Source organism: Alexandromys fortis, unplaced genomic scaffold (assembly GCF_014885135.2).
Source record: "Alexandromys fortis isolate MF-2015 unplaced genomic scaffold, M_Fortis_MF-2015_v1.1 scaffold_150, whole genome shotgun sequence".
Classification (NCBI taxonomy): domain Eukaryota; kingdom Metazoa; phylum Chordata; class Mammalia; order Rodentia; family Cricetidae; genus Alexandromys; species Alexandromys fortis.
In genome coordinates this window covers 3662473-3677265 of record NW_026068027.1, presented here as the reverse complement: position 1 = coordinate 3677265, position 14793 = coordinate 3662473, and the positions used below count along the sequence as shown (strand labels likewise).

General features: G+C 50.9%; 1 protein-coding gene across 14 annotated transcripts in view; it reads right to left on the bottom strand.

Annotated features, from left to right (window-relative positions):
• Nucleotides 1–212: 212 nt before the first annotated feature.
• The window catches only part of Mical3 (microtubule associated monooxygenase, calponin and LIM domain containing 3), a 202181-nt gene continuing 187600 nt past the window's right edge, over nucleotides 213–14793 (bottom strand). For all 14 annotated transcript variants that reach the window (XM_050164164.1, XM_050164168.1, XM_050164165.1 and 11 more), the window contains 3 exons: nucleotides 3600–3699; nucleotides 3411–3484; nucleotides 213–3328 (listed from right to left, as the gene is read on the bottom strand). In XM_050164164.1, the coding sequence (XP_050020121.1) occupies nucleotides 3144–3328; nucleotides 3411–3484; nucleotides 3600–3699 (359 nt within the window). In that variant the 3' untranslated portion in view covers nucleotides 213–3143. The remainder of the gene's footprint in view (nucleotides 3329–3410; nucleotides 3485–3599; nucleotides 3700–14793) is intronic.

Sequence of the window (14793 nt, the reverse complement as noted above, 5' to 3'; positions counted from 1 at the left end):
TTGTTAAGCAGGGTGCTGCAGAGAATTTCTCAAGAGCTAGCTCCTGATGGCTGCGTCACGACAACACAGAGGGTTCACAATCACAAACCAAATGAAAAGCTATATTCTTTGAGCAACCTGTCTGTATACACTCACCTATAAGATGCATGAATGACTTGTGTAGATACATGGAAATGTGTCTTGGCTCAATGCCCAGAGGGAAAAAAAATGGCTTCAGAAATAGTCTTTATTTCTTAAAAAAAGAAAAAAAAACTTTATTGCGCATAAAACAGACCGTTCCCTCTTGTGGGTCGTTTTTACTGTGGTACTGGGGATTGAACCGTGGGCCTTATGCATGCTAAGCACACATCCTACCACTGAGCTATATTCCCAGCCCCTGATACTTGTTGCCCCTGCCCCCACTCTTTCCTCTCCTGTCCCAGTGAAAATGTCTTATCTTTTAAAGTCTACAGTTGCTGGTCAAAATTATCTTAGGATGGCCGCTGGAGGAAAAGGTCCTTTATCAGCTGAGCAGGGTTAGAACCTGGGGTTCTGGCCTGGCTCTCATTGGGGAGCAGGGGGCAGTCTTCTGCTTTAGGGGTAGAGGCTGGTGCCTCATGTACTATCCGTAGCCTTGAGTTTGGGCTCACTCAAACACACTCTAGCATCTTATGCATGTATGAAGGGTGTGGCTATATATACCCTTTCTTCCCGGCCTTCAAGTGAAGACGGAATTCCTGGGAAGAACATCTGACCAGACCTGCATGCATTTCCAGAGGTGGAGAACATTTCCTGTCTCGAGTCCCCGGATTGCTGAAATCGACGTCAAACTAGTGGTTACAAATTGGGAGCCAAAAAAAGGTGCTCTACGAGAACCCCAAGTCCTCATGCTGCCGCGGCTGGGGAGCTGGGGACGTCTCCCAGGCTGGTGGATTTCTGCCCCCTTCCTAGTGACTGCAGGAAGCAGCGTGTGCTTTGGAAAGATCAACAGGGTCGTGGCTGACCAGGACAGAGGAGGGAGGGGACACCCACGAGGCCACAAGAGGCGCTGCGTGCCCCTGCATCCTTCTTGAGTCACTCAGGAAATGGGTTCTTTCTTGTGGGTTAGCAGAAATGACTGGCTGAGCTTCCTGGGATTGCCAGTGGCACTGGGGAGGCGGACAGGGTTAAGAAGGCCACACAGGCGATAAAGGTCCTGTCCAAAGTCCAGTCTGATTGGCAGATTGTGGTTGAAAAATGGAATCCAGAACATCCTCCTCTCCTCGTTTCAGACAGAGAATAAAAATAGCAGTAATGCCACGTCAGAGACCAGGAACTGATGATGTCAGAGATGCGGTGGTTGCTGGCAGCACACCTGTCTTTCCACAGGAAAGAGGGCAGCTTTCGCACGAGGAGAAGGGTGAGATTGCTGTTTGCTCCTCTGGAGTTAGATGGATGTTCAAGTTGAGGCACAGTGTGGTTCCCACAGGAAGACCAGGGCGAGTGTGGGCCCTTGGCAGCCTTGAAGGGCGGCCAGGGATGGCATATCTTTTTCCCAATCTCCTCCCAGCAGGCCCAGCTGGCATACCCTTTTCCAGATTGGTGTGGCACCCATGCACTGGTCCATGGAGAGAGAATCACCCTGGCCCCCATCACCGGCCTCTGGGTGAACCACAAGAAATGAGCAGTTTGGCTTATGGAGCTGGTTACATGGTGCTTGTTGGCTCTTGCCAGGCCAAGAAAATCCTAGTACAGGCAGGGAAGGTCAGAGTGGCTGGCGTGTTGAGGGGAGGCCAGCGCACACACACCCCTCCAGCTGGACCAGGGCATTGCCATCAGCCGGCCTGAGGACAAGGTCACACTCCACTTGGTCCCAGCCAGCGTGAGGAGGGGCTACCCTCCATCTTTAACATCTGTACAGGAAGTAAAACCTTGGCAGCAAAACTGGACAAAGTGGGTTCCGCAGAGCCCACGATTCCAAGAGCAGAGGCCACAGCAGCCGGTCTGTCTCCAGGCCTGGCCTCCTAGTGCTGAAACGCATCCTCCCAGAGAGGCAGCTCCCCTGTAGAAGTCCAGTGCCAGCAGGGACAGGGTGGTGGGTGGAGGAGGGGACAGAGAAGCTGTGAGGAAGGACCCACAGGGCTTTGAGCTGCCCCCTGGTCCGACGGCTAATAAATATGCATGTAACAAGATCAGGTCAGTTTGCCTCAGGGCTGCAGGGCTGCACAGAGCCCTCTCAGTCAAGTCCTACGCGCAGGTGACAGGCAGTCAGTGTCTCTAGTAAAGGTATAAAAACGAAGTTGCTTCCTTTCAAGTATTAAAAAAATAAGTTAATCGACAAAAAGGGTCCGAAGTGGCTGAGTGTCTGGGCAGGTTGTCAGTTTCCTTTCGATGTGCAAACACAGAAAAATGCTGAGGAGAGCCATCTCCTGTACTGCCGTGGGTGCCGACCAGGGGTGGCGCCTGTCTGTCGACATGTAGGGTCTCCCTCAGCTCTGCCACAATCAATACTTTCCAGTGTCAAAATCGTCGTGAACTATAAGCAAAACACAGCAATCTGCGGGCCTCAGGCCACTGCCCATGTGAGAGGCCCGGGGCACTTGGCCACTGGGAATCCAGTGTGTGGCGGGCCGGGGGCAGAGCCCTCCTGCGCCCTCCTAACTTGCATAATGAACCTGCTTACTGTCTGGCTTCCCCTGCAATGGGAGGGTGGGCATCACCCTCATCACCCCCACGGGTGCTGCTCCCTGCTGGATCCCCTCCATCCACAGCTTCTCTGCAGATGCTTCTGCACTTTCTTTGGTGGTGCTTCAGGAAGCACGAGGACAGTAGCCACTTGGCTCTTCAGGTGCTCTGGGTGGCAGTGGCTCTGAAGAGGAGTCACTTCCCTCTCTTACCAGCAGAAGGAAGGAAGAGGTGCCAGGCAGCAAGCCCTCGGGGACCTGCAGGAGTGTCCCCTGTGGCACATGCCAAACACCCGTCTCGTCTCCTCCCTCCTGAATGGGAAGTCCCACACGGCCCTTCACCTCAGATGATAACCCTCGCCTGGGGTTTTCCCACAGCACAGGTGTCTGTGAGCTACCTTCCAGGCACGCCAGGTCTCTTCTGAACCTGGATCTGGTGGGTCGGGATAACGCAGCCGGGTGAGGTGGGTGCCAATCAACCAAACCCAATGGTAGCCAGGCTCAGGACCAGTCCAGGCTGAAGCCCTTGCACAGCATAGCAGCCTCCAGGTCCTTGTCTTCCTCTTTCTCCCGCAGTCGCTGCTCTTCCAGCAGGGCCACCAGTGAGTCTCTCTGCTCCACCACCTCCAGCATCTCGTTCAGGATCTTCTTCTCCTCTGACAGCTCCTCCTCGGTCTTCAGGTGATCTGCCGAGTGGCTGATGGCGTCAGGCGTGTGGCCTGGGACAGTGGCCCACTTCACCCTCCACCCCACTCGCCTTCTGCTCACCTTCCACAGCCATGCGCTCCCGAAGCTCCTGCTGCAGCCGGCTCTGGCGGTCTTCCAGCTCCAGCTCCCGGGCACTGGGGAGAGGCAGCAAGAGTGACTTGGGGACCAGCCCTCCCACCGTGCTGCGATGTACCACACGCTGGCTCTTCCCGCCCCCTGCAGCTGGCTCCTGAACCCCAGTTCACTCACAAGATCATCAGCTCCGACTCATAGCGCACCATGGCATTTTTCTCCTGCACCAGCTTGAACCACTCCTGCATCAGCTTGGGGTCATCCTTTTTGCCCATGCCTGTGTGAGAGACTGAGGGTCAGACAAGGGGATGGGTCTGTTTGCCCAGCCCAGAAGGATTGTCACACTGGGGCAAATGTGCAAAGAGCCAAGCAAGATGCTGCCGGAACAGTCCCAAGCCAGGTCCAAAGTTTGCCTACAGCCCTGACAGGGAGACGGGGACAGAGAACGACAGGCCACTGTGTCGTGCCCACCCCAGGGCCTGACAGACCTAGACTTTCCCTCAGTCCTGCCCAGGCCTTGTTCTGGGTGACTGACTGTTCCTTCTATACGAGCTTAACACTGCCTTGCTCAGTGATACAAGTGTGCGTGCATATGAAATGGCCCGCTCTCCCCTCGGTACTAGGTCTCTTTAGAGGAAAACAGTCTAATAAACAGGAGGAGTATAAATTTACAAACTACACCTTGCCTTTGAGATTAGGTTTCATATAACGCAAGCTGCCCTTGAACTCCCGATCCTCCAGTCTCCACGCTCCCACATTCTGAGATTATAGGCACGTGTGCCACCATGCCCAGTCCTACACTCTGCTCTTAAATTACTTTCTTTTGACCCTGTTTCTTCCTGGGCAGCTGTCTCTTTCAGGGGCCCCTGACGCTTCGCCACCGCTTCCTTGTTGGGGTCAGGAAGATACCACGTCTTGGTTTTGTTGTGCATTCACCTAGACACATGCATGCTAGGCAAGTGCTCTACCACCGAGCTACACCCCCTGCCCTAAAACACTCCCTTCTTAGCACGCGGCCCGACAAACACTGCAGCAGAATCTGCATGGCAGATACAAAGCATCAAGGTGGCTGTCACCAGCGGACCCCAGAGCTGAGGAGGGCAGCTGTTCCTACTCTTCGGGCACCTGTTGACTCGACCTGCCCCTCAATCAACGTTTGCCTCAATCAGGAGTAGCCACACCCCTGGGCTTAGCTGTAGCAAGGGCATGGGGGAAGGACCCCCCCCCCTTTTTGAGACAGGGTTTCTCTGTGTATCTCTGGCTGTCCTGGAACTCACTCTGTAGACCAGGCTGGCCTTGGACTCAGAGATCCGCCTGCCTCTGCCTGTCTCCCTGAGTGCTGGGATTAATGGCAAAGGCATGAGCCACCACTGCCCGGCAAGGAAAGGTTTTCTAAGGAATCAAACCACCCAGAAAATAACAAAGTCCTTCTGCTTAGTGTGCAAAAGCTGTCCATGTGACCTTGCCCTGGAAGCACACGGTGGCTCCTTGCCCACAGGGATATAAACTTCCTTTCATGTTATTTTTGTGTGCCGGAGATCAACACAGAAGCTCATATGTGCTAGGCAATGCCCCACTGCTGAGCACACTGCCATCCCAACATCCAGTCATTTTATACAGAACTTGGGGTGTTCAAGGGCTTCCTAAAGTTTATTCACAGACCTCAAGTTAAGAGGTGTCAGGCTGGAGCCCTCTAAGTCCCCTCCACTTGCTTGGTTGGGTGGTCCAGTCTCAAGAAGTGCTCTAGTTTATATAAGATATGGCCAGCATCCTTAGGTAGGTGCTGGTCCCGTGTGAGGCTCTCTTGCTCTAGCCTGCTTCTTCCTGATTCTTTCACACTAGTCAAAGGCCAAGCTCTTTCGCTGTATGCTGGACACGTCAGACCTAAGCCTAAGTCTTCAGCCAGTAACCACACTTCGGACACAGAACTGACGCACGCAAGGGTTAGTATCAGACCATGCCAAGCACACGTGCACCCTTCTTCCTGATGTGAAGGCTCCCGGCCCTGAGCTCTGCTTTCAAAGATGGACGCCTCCATCCCGGCCTGTCGAGCCTGCCTACAGGTCTGGGGGTCCAAACTCTCCTTCCCCACTCCAATAGACTTGGGTCTTTGGCTTCAAAGCAGCCTACAGCCCAGTTCCACGCATTCCTTCTGGAGCGTCTCTGCACAGTGTGCCCATGTGGCCATGGAGATGAAGCCCTTGAGACATGCAAGTTGTCCAGAGTGGCAAGCCACGAGCGTACCAAGTCCGTCCCTCCTTCCCACCTCCCAGATGTAAAGACCCCCAATTCCACCGGGGACACTGGGACACCGCTCATGAGCCGTGTTGGAGTTCAGTCACAGCCCATGAGCAGGGGAATGTGGTGGGGTGGGTGGTCAGATGTGAGAGCCATGGGGAGCAGAGAAGAGGTTAGCAGGGTTAGTCATGGCCACACGCCCCTCCCCCTGCCCACATGCCTTGCCAATGACAATCTTATCACCACAACAGACTTCAAATCGGACAAACTTAAAACAAAACAAGACACACTCAGCAAGACACAAGGTAGAGAAGTTTGTTTTCAGTGGTTGCTCTGGGGGGAAACAACAAAACTTGGGGGGCATTTGTGTAGACCAGTCTTTGTAAGGACAGTATTCCTTGACTCTGCCAATGCAAACTGTCGCCACCCCTACTCCTGGCCCTCTTTATGCCGGGCTTGACCTTACTGGACCCAAGGCCCCAAGCACCAATGATAGGCAGAACCACAGAACTGCAGCCTGAAGACACTGGAGCCCACAGGCTTGCTGGCTCCCCTCGGTTCCCATCCTCCCTTAGATAGTCAAAGGGATACTGTGCCTTGTAAGAAACTGCCACATACTCATGACATTCTGAAGTCAGAGAGAGGAAGTCAGAGAGAGGCCTTGGTTCCCTGTTGGACTATGGTGGCTGCGGCCCCTCGGAGGCAGTGGGGAAAGTGGGTGAGGTTACGTTACCTTCCTGGACACAGCAAGGGCAGAAGGAGAGAGGTCTGCGCCGTGGAGTCCCGCCACTGGGCTCAACTTCAAAAGGACCAAACAAGGAAGAGGAAACAGAGAAAGACAAAGGAAGCGGGAAAGGAGGAGAGGAATTTGGAGGTGGAAAGGGACAGGGAGAGGGTGAAATAAAAACAAGCAGAGGACAAAAAACAGAAAAAGTGAGAAAGGAACAACAGGAAGAAAGGAAAAAAAATCCACAAGAATGGAGAAGCAGAAACAGGGGAACAAGTCTACAAATGAATCAAGTCCTTTCCTTCAGCATGGAATCAAACAAGAGCAGGCGAGGGCATGTAACAACACTGGAACACTGTCATATGGTGGCCCTGGGCTCCTTCCTTAAAGGTACCCAAAAGCCTTGGGTAGGTCTGCCTACCTCCAAGCAACACTTTCTAAATATGCAGCCAGCGCTGCTTCCGGGTGTGCCGGAGGTCACTGGGGTGACCAACGAAGTCTACATAAACTGGTCATCACTAACATGCGTGCTAAGGTTCAGCTATCTTTTCCATAACTCCAAGGGGCAGGGAGGGTCAGTCTGTCACCCTTGGCCATCATGCCCACAGAGAGGAACTCAGAGTCTGCACAGTGGCATCTTACCCTTGTCATGGGCCCGCAGGGCTGAGAGATGCATGGCTTTGTATTCTGAACCAGCAAAGTTAGGGGGAAACTACAAACACACGGGAATCACTTCCCTCCCGTGGGCTACGGAAAACCAACCACCACCTTTTCTTTTGGCTCTCCCGCCTTTTGGAGGCATCCAGTGCCAGCACTGAGGGATGGTATCACACTGTAGACTGTAAGACCAAAGGGGGTGAGCTGGCAGGACAAGTCAACAACTCACAGCGACGCTACTGGTAAGAGTAGTGATTGGCAGTGAGAGGAGACAGTGTGCAGAGATCTGTAGACCTTGGGGAGACCTGATCACTATTCGAGGGAGAGGGAGGGGAGCTGAGCAAGGGACCATCACAGAACCACAGGAGCACACACAGGACACAGGAAGTTCCAGGAGGGTAAGGCCTCGGGGCCATGGCAGGACAGGGACATGGGTGGCCCACGACGACAGCAGGACTCAGGTTCCCAGACGGCTAAAGCGAAAAGCTCCTGTTGGACTGGCCGTTCTACACTGCAGTGGGATAAATGCAGGGACCACAATTTCTTTCTTCTTTAAAGCCCCTCATGTCCTACTAAGCACGTTGTGCACAGTAAACCCGATACTTGGGTACAACCACCAGACCAAAGCCACAGACAGTGTGTGAAGTGCTTTTATCCCATCCCAACGGGCTCGGCCTTGACAAGCTGAGGTCTGCGTCCTTCCCAAACATGTGCTCTGCCATAGCTGACCTACTCAGCCTGCTTGGCTTCGAAGCATAAAGTCTAGGTGGGGCTCGGATACATGGACAAATCCCATGAGTATTACATCAACTCTCTCTGTCACCTCCTGGGACTCTAATGACAAAAGAGTAGGTAGCAGTGTAGCTAGAATGGTGTAGTGACAGCCGCACTCATTAGCAAGGGACAATGACGTAATATGTAAGCAATGCACATCCAAAATCAGGCAGGTGCCGTCACACACACACACACACACACACACACACACACACACACACACACACACAGTGTGGAGTAATCCTTTTGTACATTGAAAATGTGTTGCTCTCATTGTTAATAAAAAGCTGATTAGCCAATAACTAAGTAGGATTTTTAGAGCAGAGAGAATGCTGGGAAGAAGAAAGGCAGAGTTTGAGGAGTCTCGAGTGAGACTCGAAAGAAGCAACACGTGAAGTTCGTAGATGAGGTAAACGAGCCACGGGACAGCACGTGGACTAAATGGTTAATTTAAGTTGTAAGAGCTGGCTAGAGATGAGCCTAAGTGATAGGCCAAGCACTTATTTTTATTTTTTAAAATAATTTATCTATTTTTATTTTATGTGCATTAGTGTTTTAGCTGCATGCATGTATGTGTGAGGGTGTTGGGTCCTCTGAAACTGGAGCCACAGACTCTAGTAGCTGCCATGTAGGTGCTGGGAATTGAACCCGGATCCTCTGGAAGAGCAGCCAGTGCTCTTAACCACTGAGCCATCTCTCCAACCCTGGCCGAGCATTTATAGTTAATAATAATTCTGTGTGGTTATTTGGGAATGACTGCCAGGACACAGAAAACTCCACCTACACACACATGCGCTAAAATGCACCTAAACAGTGTCTGGACCTCACACAATAGACCCTGGGTCCTTTCATCTTGACCACGTTCCTCGTACAACCTTTATACTATGGAGCATCGTTTGAAATAACGGAATATTGAGAACATAAGTTAAAAAATAAAATTGAAAAAAAAAAAGAGGGACAACATTGGGTGAAGCACGTATTTAAAACCAAGGAGGAGAAGCCGGGCAGTGGTGGCACACCCCTTTAATCCCAGCACTCGGGAGGCAGAGGCAGGCGGATCTCTGTGAGTTTGACGCCAGCCTGGTCTGCAAAGCAATTTCCAGAACAGGCTCCAAAGCTACAGAGAAAACCTGTCTCAAAAAATCAAACCAAACCAACCAACCAACCAACCAAAAAACGCAAAGGAGGAGAAAAAGACATTGCCAAAACAAGAGGCAAAAGGAGGGACGTGTTCAGAGGGGTCTACATGACTTGTTTTGTAGCCCCCAATATGTCCATGATGAATACCTGCCACTCATAATTAGAAAAACAAAACCAAAAAACACCGGATAGGCACTATTTTAAAAAGAAGAAATGGAACAGAAAAAACCGAATCAAATGGGGAATTCCATTCTAAACCAGAATCTGAACCGAGTGAGCAAGCAAAGCACAGGGGCGATCAATGATGTCAATAACAATTTCTTTGCCTTTTACGGAAACAAACGTTTTGGTTTGCGGGATCTCTTCTCTCCTCCCTGCCTTTCTCTGGGGTGCTGGGGAGGAACCCAGAGCCTCAAGCATGCTAGGCAAGTGTTCTACCATTCAGGTCTGCAAGACCCTGAGCTTAGACACTCAATGAAACTTCGATAAAACACACCTCAGTCTTTTTTATTGTTAAAAATACTAAGAGCCCTAACTGCAAGGCTGAGGCAGAGAAGGGGTTAATGTTCCCTTTCTGTGAAAGGAAGTGCTAACTAGGGAGGCTAAGACACAGACCTGTTCTGCTCACTGCTCAGACCCCTCAGGGACAGCATGGGCTGTAAGGGGAGACGGCTTGAGGTTCCCCACTTCCAATCTAGCCGTTCAGTTCTGCCTGGTTCCACTGAACTTCCCTTCTACAAAGTTGCTAATACCAGAAGGAACTAGAAATACCTAAAAGGACCATGGGCTTGTTTTAAGGACGAGGTGAGAATAATTTATGGGAGAAATCACTCCCTGTACATGGTGGTGTTTGCAGTAACCCAACACCTGGGAGGAGCAGCCAGGAGGATCAAAAATTAAGGTCATCCTCAACTACATGGTGAGCATGAGGCCAGCCTGGGCTACACAACGACTTATCTCAAAACAAACAAAACTGCAAAGAAATGTCTACTAAGTACCCTCCTGTGCCTAGCACTGTGTTGACCACCATTTAGTTTAGCCCTGTTTTCTTTAAAGTCTTAAGCAGGAAAGCATCTCTCTCTCTCTCTCTCTCTCTCTCTCTCTCTCTCTCTCTCTCTCTCTCTTCTTTCTTTTTGAGAGAGAGGGTTTCTCTGAGTGTAGCTCTTGCTGTCCTAGAACTCACTACGTAGACCAGACTGGCCTTGATCTCAGAGATACACCTGCCTCCTGAATGTTGGTATTAAAGATGTGCACCCCCACCCCAACATTGACAGGGAAGCATTTCTGATTGGACAAAAAAGAGGACAGCAGTCACAAGAAGAAAGCAAGTGGACGGGCCAGATTCAAGGACTCCTGGACAAAAAGAAAGGGATCACCAGGGAGCTGATTCGAGATGAGAAAAAATTGGCAGGGAGCAGGTCTCTCTCACCTCTGTATCCGTCTCGGACACCCCTTAGGCTCCTGTGCCCAAGACAAAGGCTTCAAACTGGGGAGTCCTCGTCCTAGCCTGTCACATTTCAGACACACTGCTCCATACTGTCCAGAGATACTGTGAGAAAAAGGGACTTTTTATGAGCTGAGTGCTGTCCACATGAGAGTGCGGAGTCTAAATAACTAGTCTGTTATGACTGCGAATCTCAATCACGACCTGCAGGATGGGCATGGGCTCCACACCTTTCCAGCTATGCTGCTGGGAAGCCTCTATGGACCACGAGACACTTCTGGTGGCCTCTGAGGGTGTCAGAAACAGGGGGAGGTATGTTTCCTTCTCAGCTGCACCATCACAGGGACTCCAGCCTGCTCTGTGCTGCCCCTGCCTGGTGTGTGGGTGGGTGGGTGGGGCAGAGAGGATGGCTCTGGCTACTCACTCGTTTCAAAGCAATGAGATCTATTTACTTAGCCAAGTGGCCCAGCATTGATTCAACACCTACATAATTTATTATCTAAGAAGAGTCTCATGTGGAACTTATTATGCAGCAAGAATGATCTTGAACTTTTGATCTTCCTGCCTCCACCTCCCAGGAGCTGAGATTGTAGGTGTGTACCAACATGATCCATTTATGCAGTGCTGGGGATCAAACCCAGAGCTCTGAGCATGCCAGGGAAGCCATTCTAACAGCTGACTTACGTCTCCTGTCTCCTTTTCTCTCCCCTCCTACAAGACCAGGCTGGCCTTAAACTCCTCATCCTCCGGTGTTGCCATTACAGGCATGTATGTACCTGGCCTCTTTCTTATTGTTGTTGCCTGGGGATAGAACTCAGGGCCTCTTATGTCCGTGATCTGCCACTGAATAATATCCTCCTAGGACTGGAGAACTTGCTGGCTTGGGTATGAAGAATGAGGTTCTTGTTTATATTCAGTTCTGTCTTGCATAAAGTTGGCAAAATCTTTGTTGACTGAGATTATGCTCAACTGCTCTTTCTCCCCAACCTCAAGTCTATTTGATCAGCACCAATGCCTTCCAGTACATCACAGGCCAGGCTTGCACAGCAAACTGGGGTCATCCCCAACCCCCGCAATTACAAGCACCAAGGCCCCGCGCAGGGATCCAGGTGGCTGACGCAATGCTTCAGATAGGGGGAGGCTGCTGGCTAGCAGGCACAGGGGACACACATACAGGTGACCGAGCCAGGAGATGTGCTGTACTAAAGAGCTCAACACAGGATGAATCTGTAGACGGGAGAACTGCTGGTGAGACAGGATAAACACACGTGAGACATGAGATGCACGTGGATGTGAGTGGGCACCTGAGTTCGTGTACACACACACACACACACACACACACACACACACGCGCGCGCGCGCGCACACACACAGAGTATCACGTAAAAACAGAGCCAGGCTAAATGTTCAGCTTGACCAGAAAGGCAGAAACCTATCAATGCCCAAAGAAAGGAAATCAATGGAAGAAAGTCACTTAGGAGGGGACCAACAGGCCTTGCAGGCTTCTCTCCAACTCACTGGTGATCATGGGATCCTTTCCCAGTTCTCATTTCTTTTTCTTTTAAAGATTTATTTATTATGCATACAGTGTTCTGCCTGCACACCAGAAGAGGGCTCCAGAACTCATTACAGATGGTTGTGAGCCACCATGTGGTTGCTGGGAATTGAACTCAGGACCTGTGGTAGAGCAGCCAGTGCTCTTAACCCCTGAGCCATCTCTCCAGCCCCATCACGCTGTATTTTTAAGCCTTTCATTCCACTCAGAGACAGACTGTAAAGTAAGAGTTGTAAAATTAGAAGTTACACATGTTTTTGGTTTTTCGAGACAGGATTTTACTGGTAGACCAGGCTGGTCTTGAACTCAAGGAGATCGTCTGCTTCTGCCCCACTAAGTGCTAGGATTAAAGACGTGTACCACCACAGACAGCTTATGTGTATTTTTAATCTAAGCTTTTCAGAACACTTGGTTGTCTCTAGATTTCCAGTCACCTTGCTCTAGTGCAACAAGACTCGTTGGGCTGAGCTGTGCCTGTTACATGTCTGGGGAAGACAGAGAGGGCTATGATGTGGGAACCCTTTCTCTCTGGCTCAAGGGTCACTTGCTACCATTTTAATGATTTCTTTCCAATTACATGGTCCAGCTTGTCAAGGAAGTAAATTGCTATACCTTTATGGCTATAAGAGACCTTTTCTTTTTCATTTGGCATTGTGCATTGAACTCTGGGCCTCTGAGCCATATCCTCAACCCCCAAATGGGCTTAAAAGACAAACACGTCTCTTTTCAGTCCAGATGAGGCTTTGATTTGCAATTGTCCCAGCTCTGCCTTTTGAGCGCTGGGATAATGGGCATGCCTGGCAAAGAGACTTTAATGTGGGTCTCAAGCCTACACGAGGCAGGCTAAGAGCTATGGGAACCCCACTGAGGCACCGTGGTGAGCAGGCCCAGCATAAGGCAGGAATCAGGAGTCTGGACATCTCAGGTGAGGGATGGAGTTCCCAACACTCCAAGTCTGCTTGAAGCTCTTCCCAGTAAGACTGAAGTCATGGGCCACACACAGCATTTCTGGGTGGTCTTTTAGGGAAGCGGGAGTAAAGGACCAGCCAGCTTCTCTATCTACTTCAAGATCCAGATTTCAAAAGAGCAGGCACTTCTCAAATAATGAATATTAAACTGTGTGTGCGAAGGGAAAGCCCAGCAGACTCCACGGTGGCATTTATGTCTTTCTCTCTGGAGAGGGCAGGTGTTGCTCCTCTCTACCATGTGGGTTCCTGGAGTACACAAGTGCCCCTCTTCTGAGAGGACTGCATCTTCCTGCATCGGGCAGAAGTGTCTGCCTACATGCGAGCAGAACCCACATGGCACCGCTACCACGGGCAAATCAGAGTGGCTGGCAGAGGGGAGCAATGAGGTTCTGGGGTGGGGGGCAGAAGCAGCACGGTGTCTGACTGGGGGAGGGGGTCTCAAAACCACAAAGACAAATTGTCCCAGAATCCCCTGGCATACTAAATCCAAGGTTAGAGTTTGGGGTCTGGGGTCACAGAAAACACCCCACTGCATTTCCTTACCTGAGCAGTGGGTTACAGACAACATTCAAGACACACACAGATAGTCTATGCTGCAAAAGCCAGTATCTCAAGCAGGAGGGCTGGGTTATGTGGCAAGAAGTGGGTCTGGGCCACTCCCTCCACAATGTCCTGAACGTAAATGATCTTTTCACATACAGGGAAGACCTCAGGAACGACATGAACATTCCACAGGGAACTGTCAGGAGTAGGAAAGGAAGGGAGACAGGGCGTTAGACAAGACGGGGGTCTGTTAACTGGGGTGCAAGCATCAGCCCTTTTTCAGAATCAATGGCCGTGGGTGGGAGCCCCCCAACACTCTAGAACCTGGAGACACTGAAAGGGGTCCGTGGCCACGTGGACCCCTGGAAGCCTAAGACTGGGGACAAAGAAAGCAGAGGCTGCCACATGCCCCACCCACGCAGGAGCCAAGGGTCCGACCTACTGACCAGTGAAGGTACTGAGCTTCTGGGCACATGCTGGGCAAGTGCTCTGCCTGGCTTTGGATTCCTTTGACGCACGTTTGTGTATATGGTGCATATGTGCACACATGTACACCCCTAGGCCTGACGTTTATTTTATCTACTTGTGTGTGTTCTGTATGCATACGCGAATGCGGGAGTATGGAAGCAAGAGGCTGACGGGAGCTGTTTTCCTAAATAGCATACCCCATCATTTAAATGTTTTTTATTAATTACATTTATTTTTCCTTTTAAAAATTTATTTACGTAAAAAAAAATCTGTATGTGTGCCTGTTTGGGCATATGTACACAGGTGCCCATGGAGGCCAGAAGAGGGTGTCGGTGGAGCTGCAGGTGGTTGTGAGCTGCCTTACATGGAAGCTGGGAATTGAACTTAGGTCCTCTGGATGAGAAGCAAGTTCTCTTAACCACTGTGCTATCTCTGCAATCCATTATTATCATATTAATTCACTAATTTATTGTGCGAGGGTGGGATGACCATGCCGCTGCAAAAGCAGACAGCCTGCCCGGGGTCGGTTCTCTCGACCATGTGGGTTCCAGAGGCCCAGCTCCTTAGGCTACCAGCCCTCCGCTCGATTTTCTGAGACCGGGTCTGCTACTGAGCCTGGAGCTCAGACTAGCTGGAGAGCAAGCTGCAGGAGTCCTCCTGTGTCTGCCTCTCCGGCACTAGGATCACAAGGGCACATCACCATGCCTGGCTTTTTTTTCCTTAACGTGGGTACAGAGGACTGGAACTCAAGTCCTCACGCTTGCACAACGGGCACTTAGGAGACGACCGATTCATCTCCTAGCTCTGATTTTTATTTCTATTTATTCTAGTTTTGTGGACTTATTTTTTTAGACAGT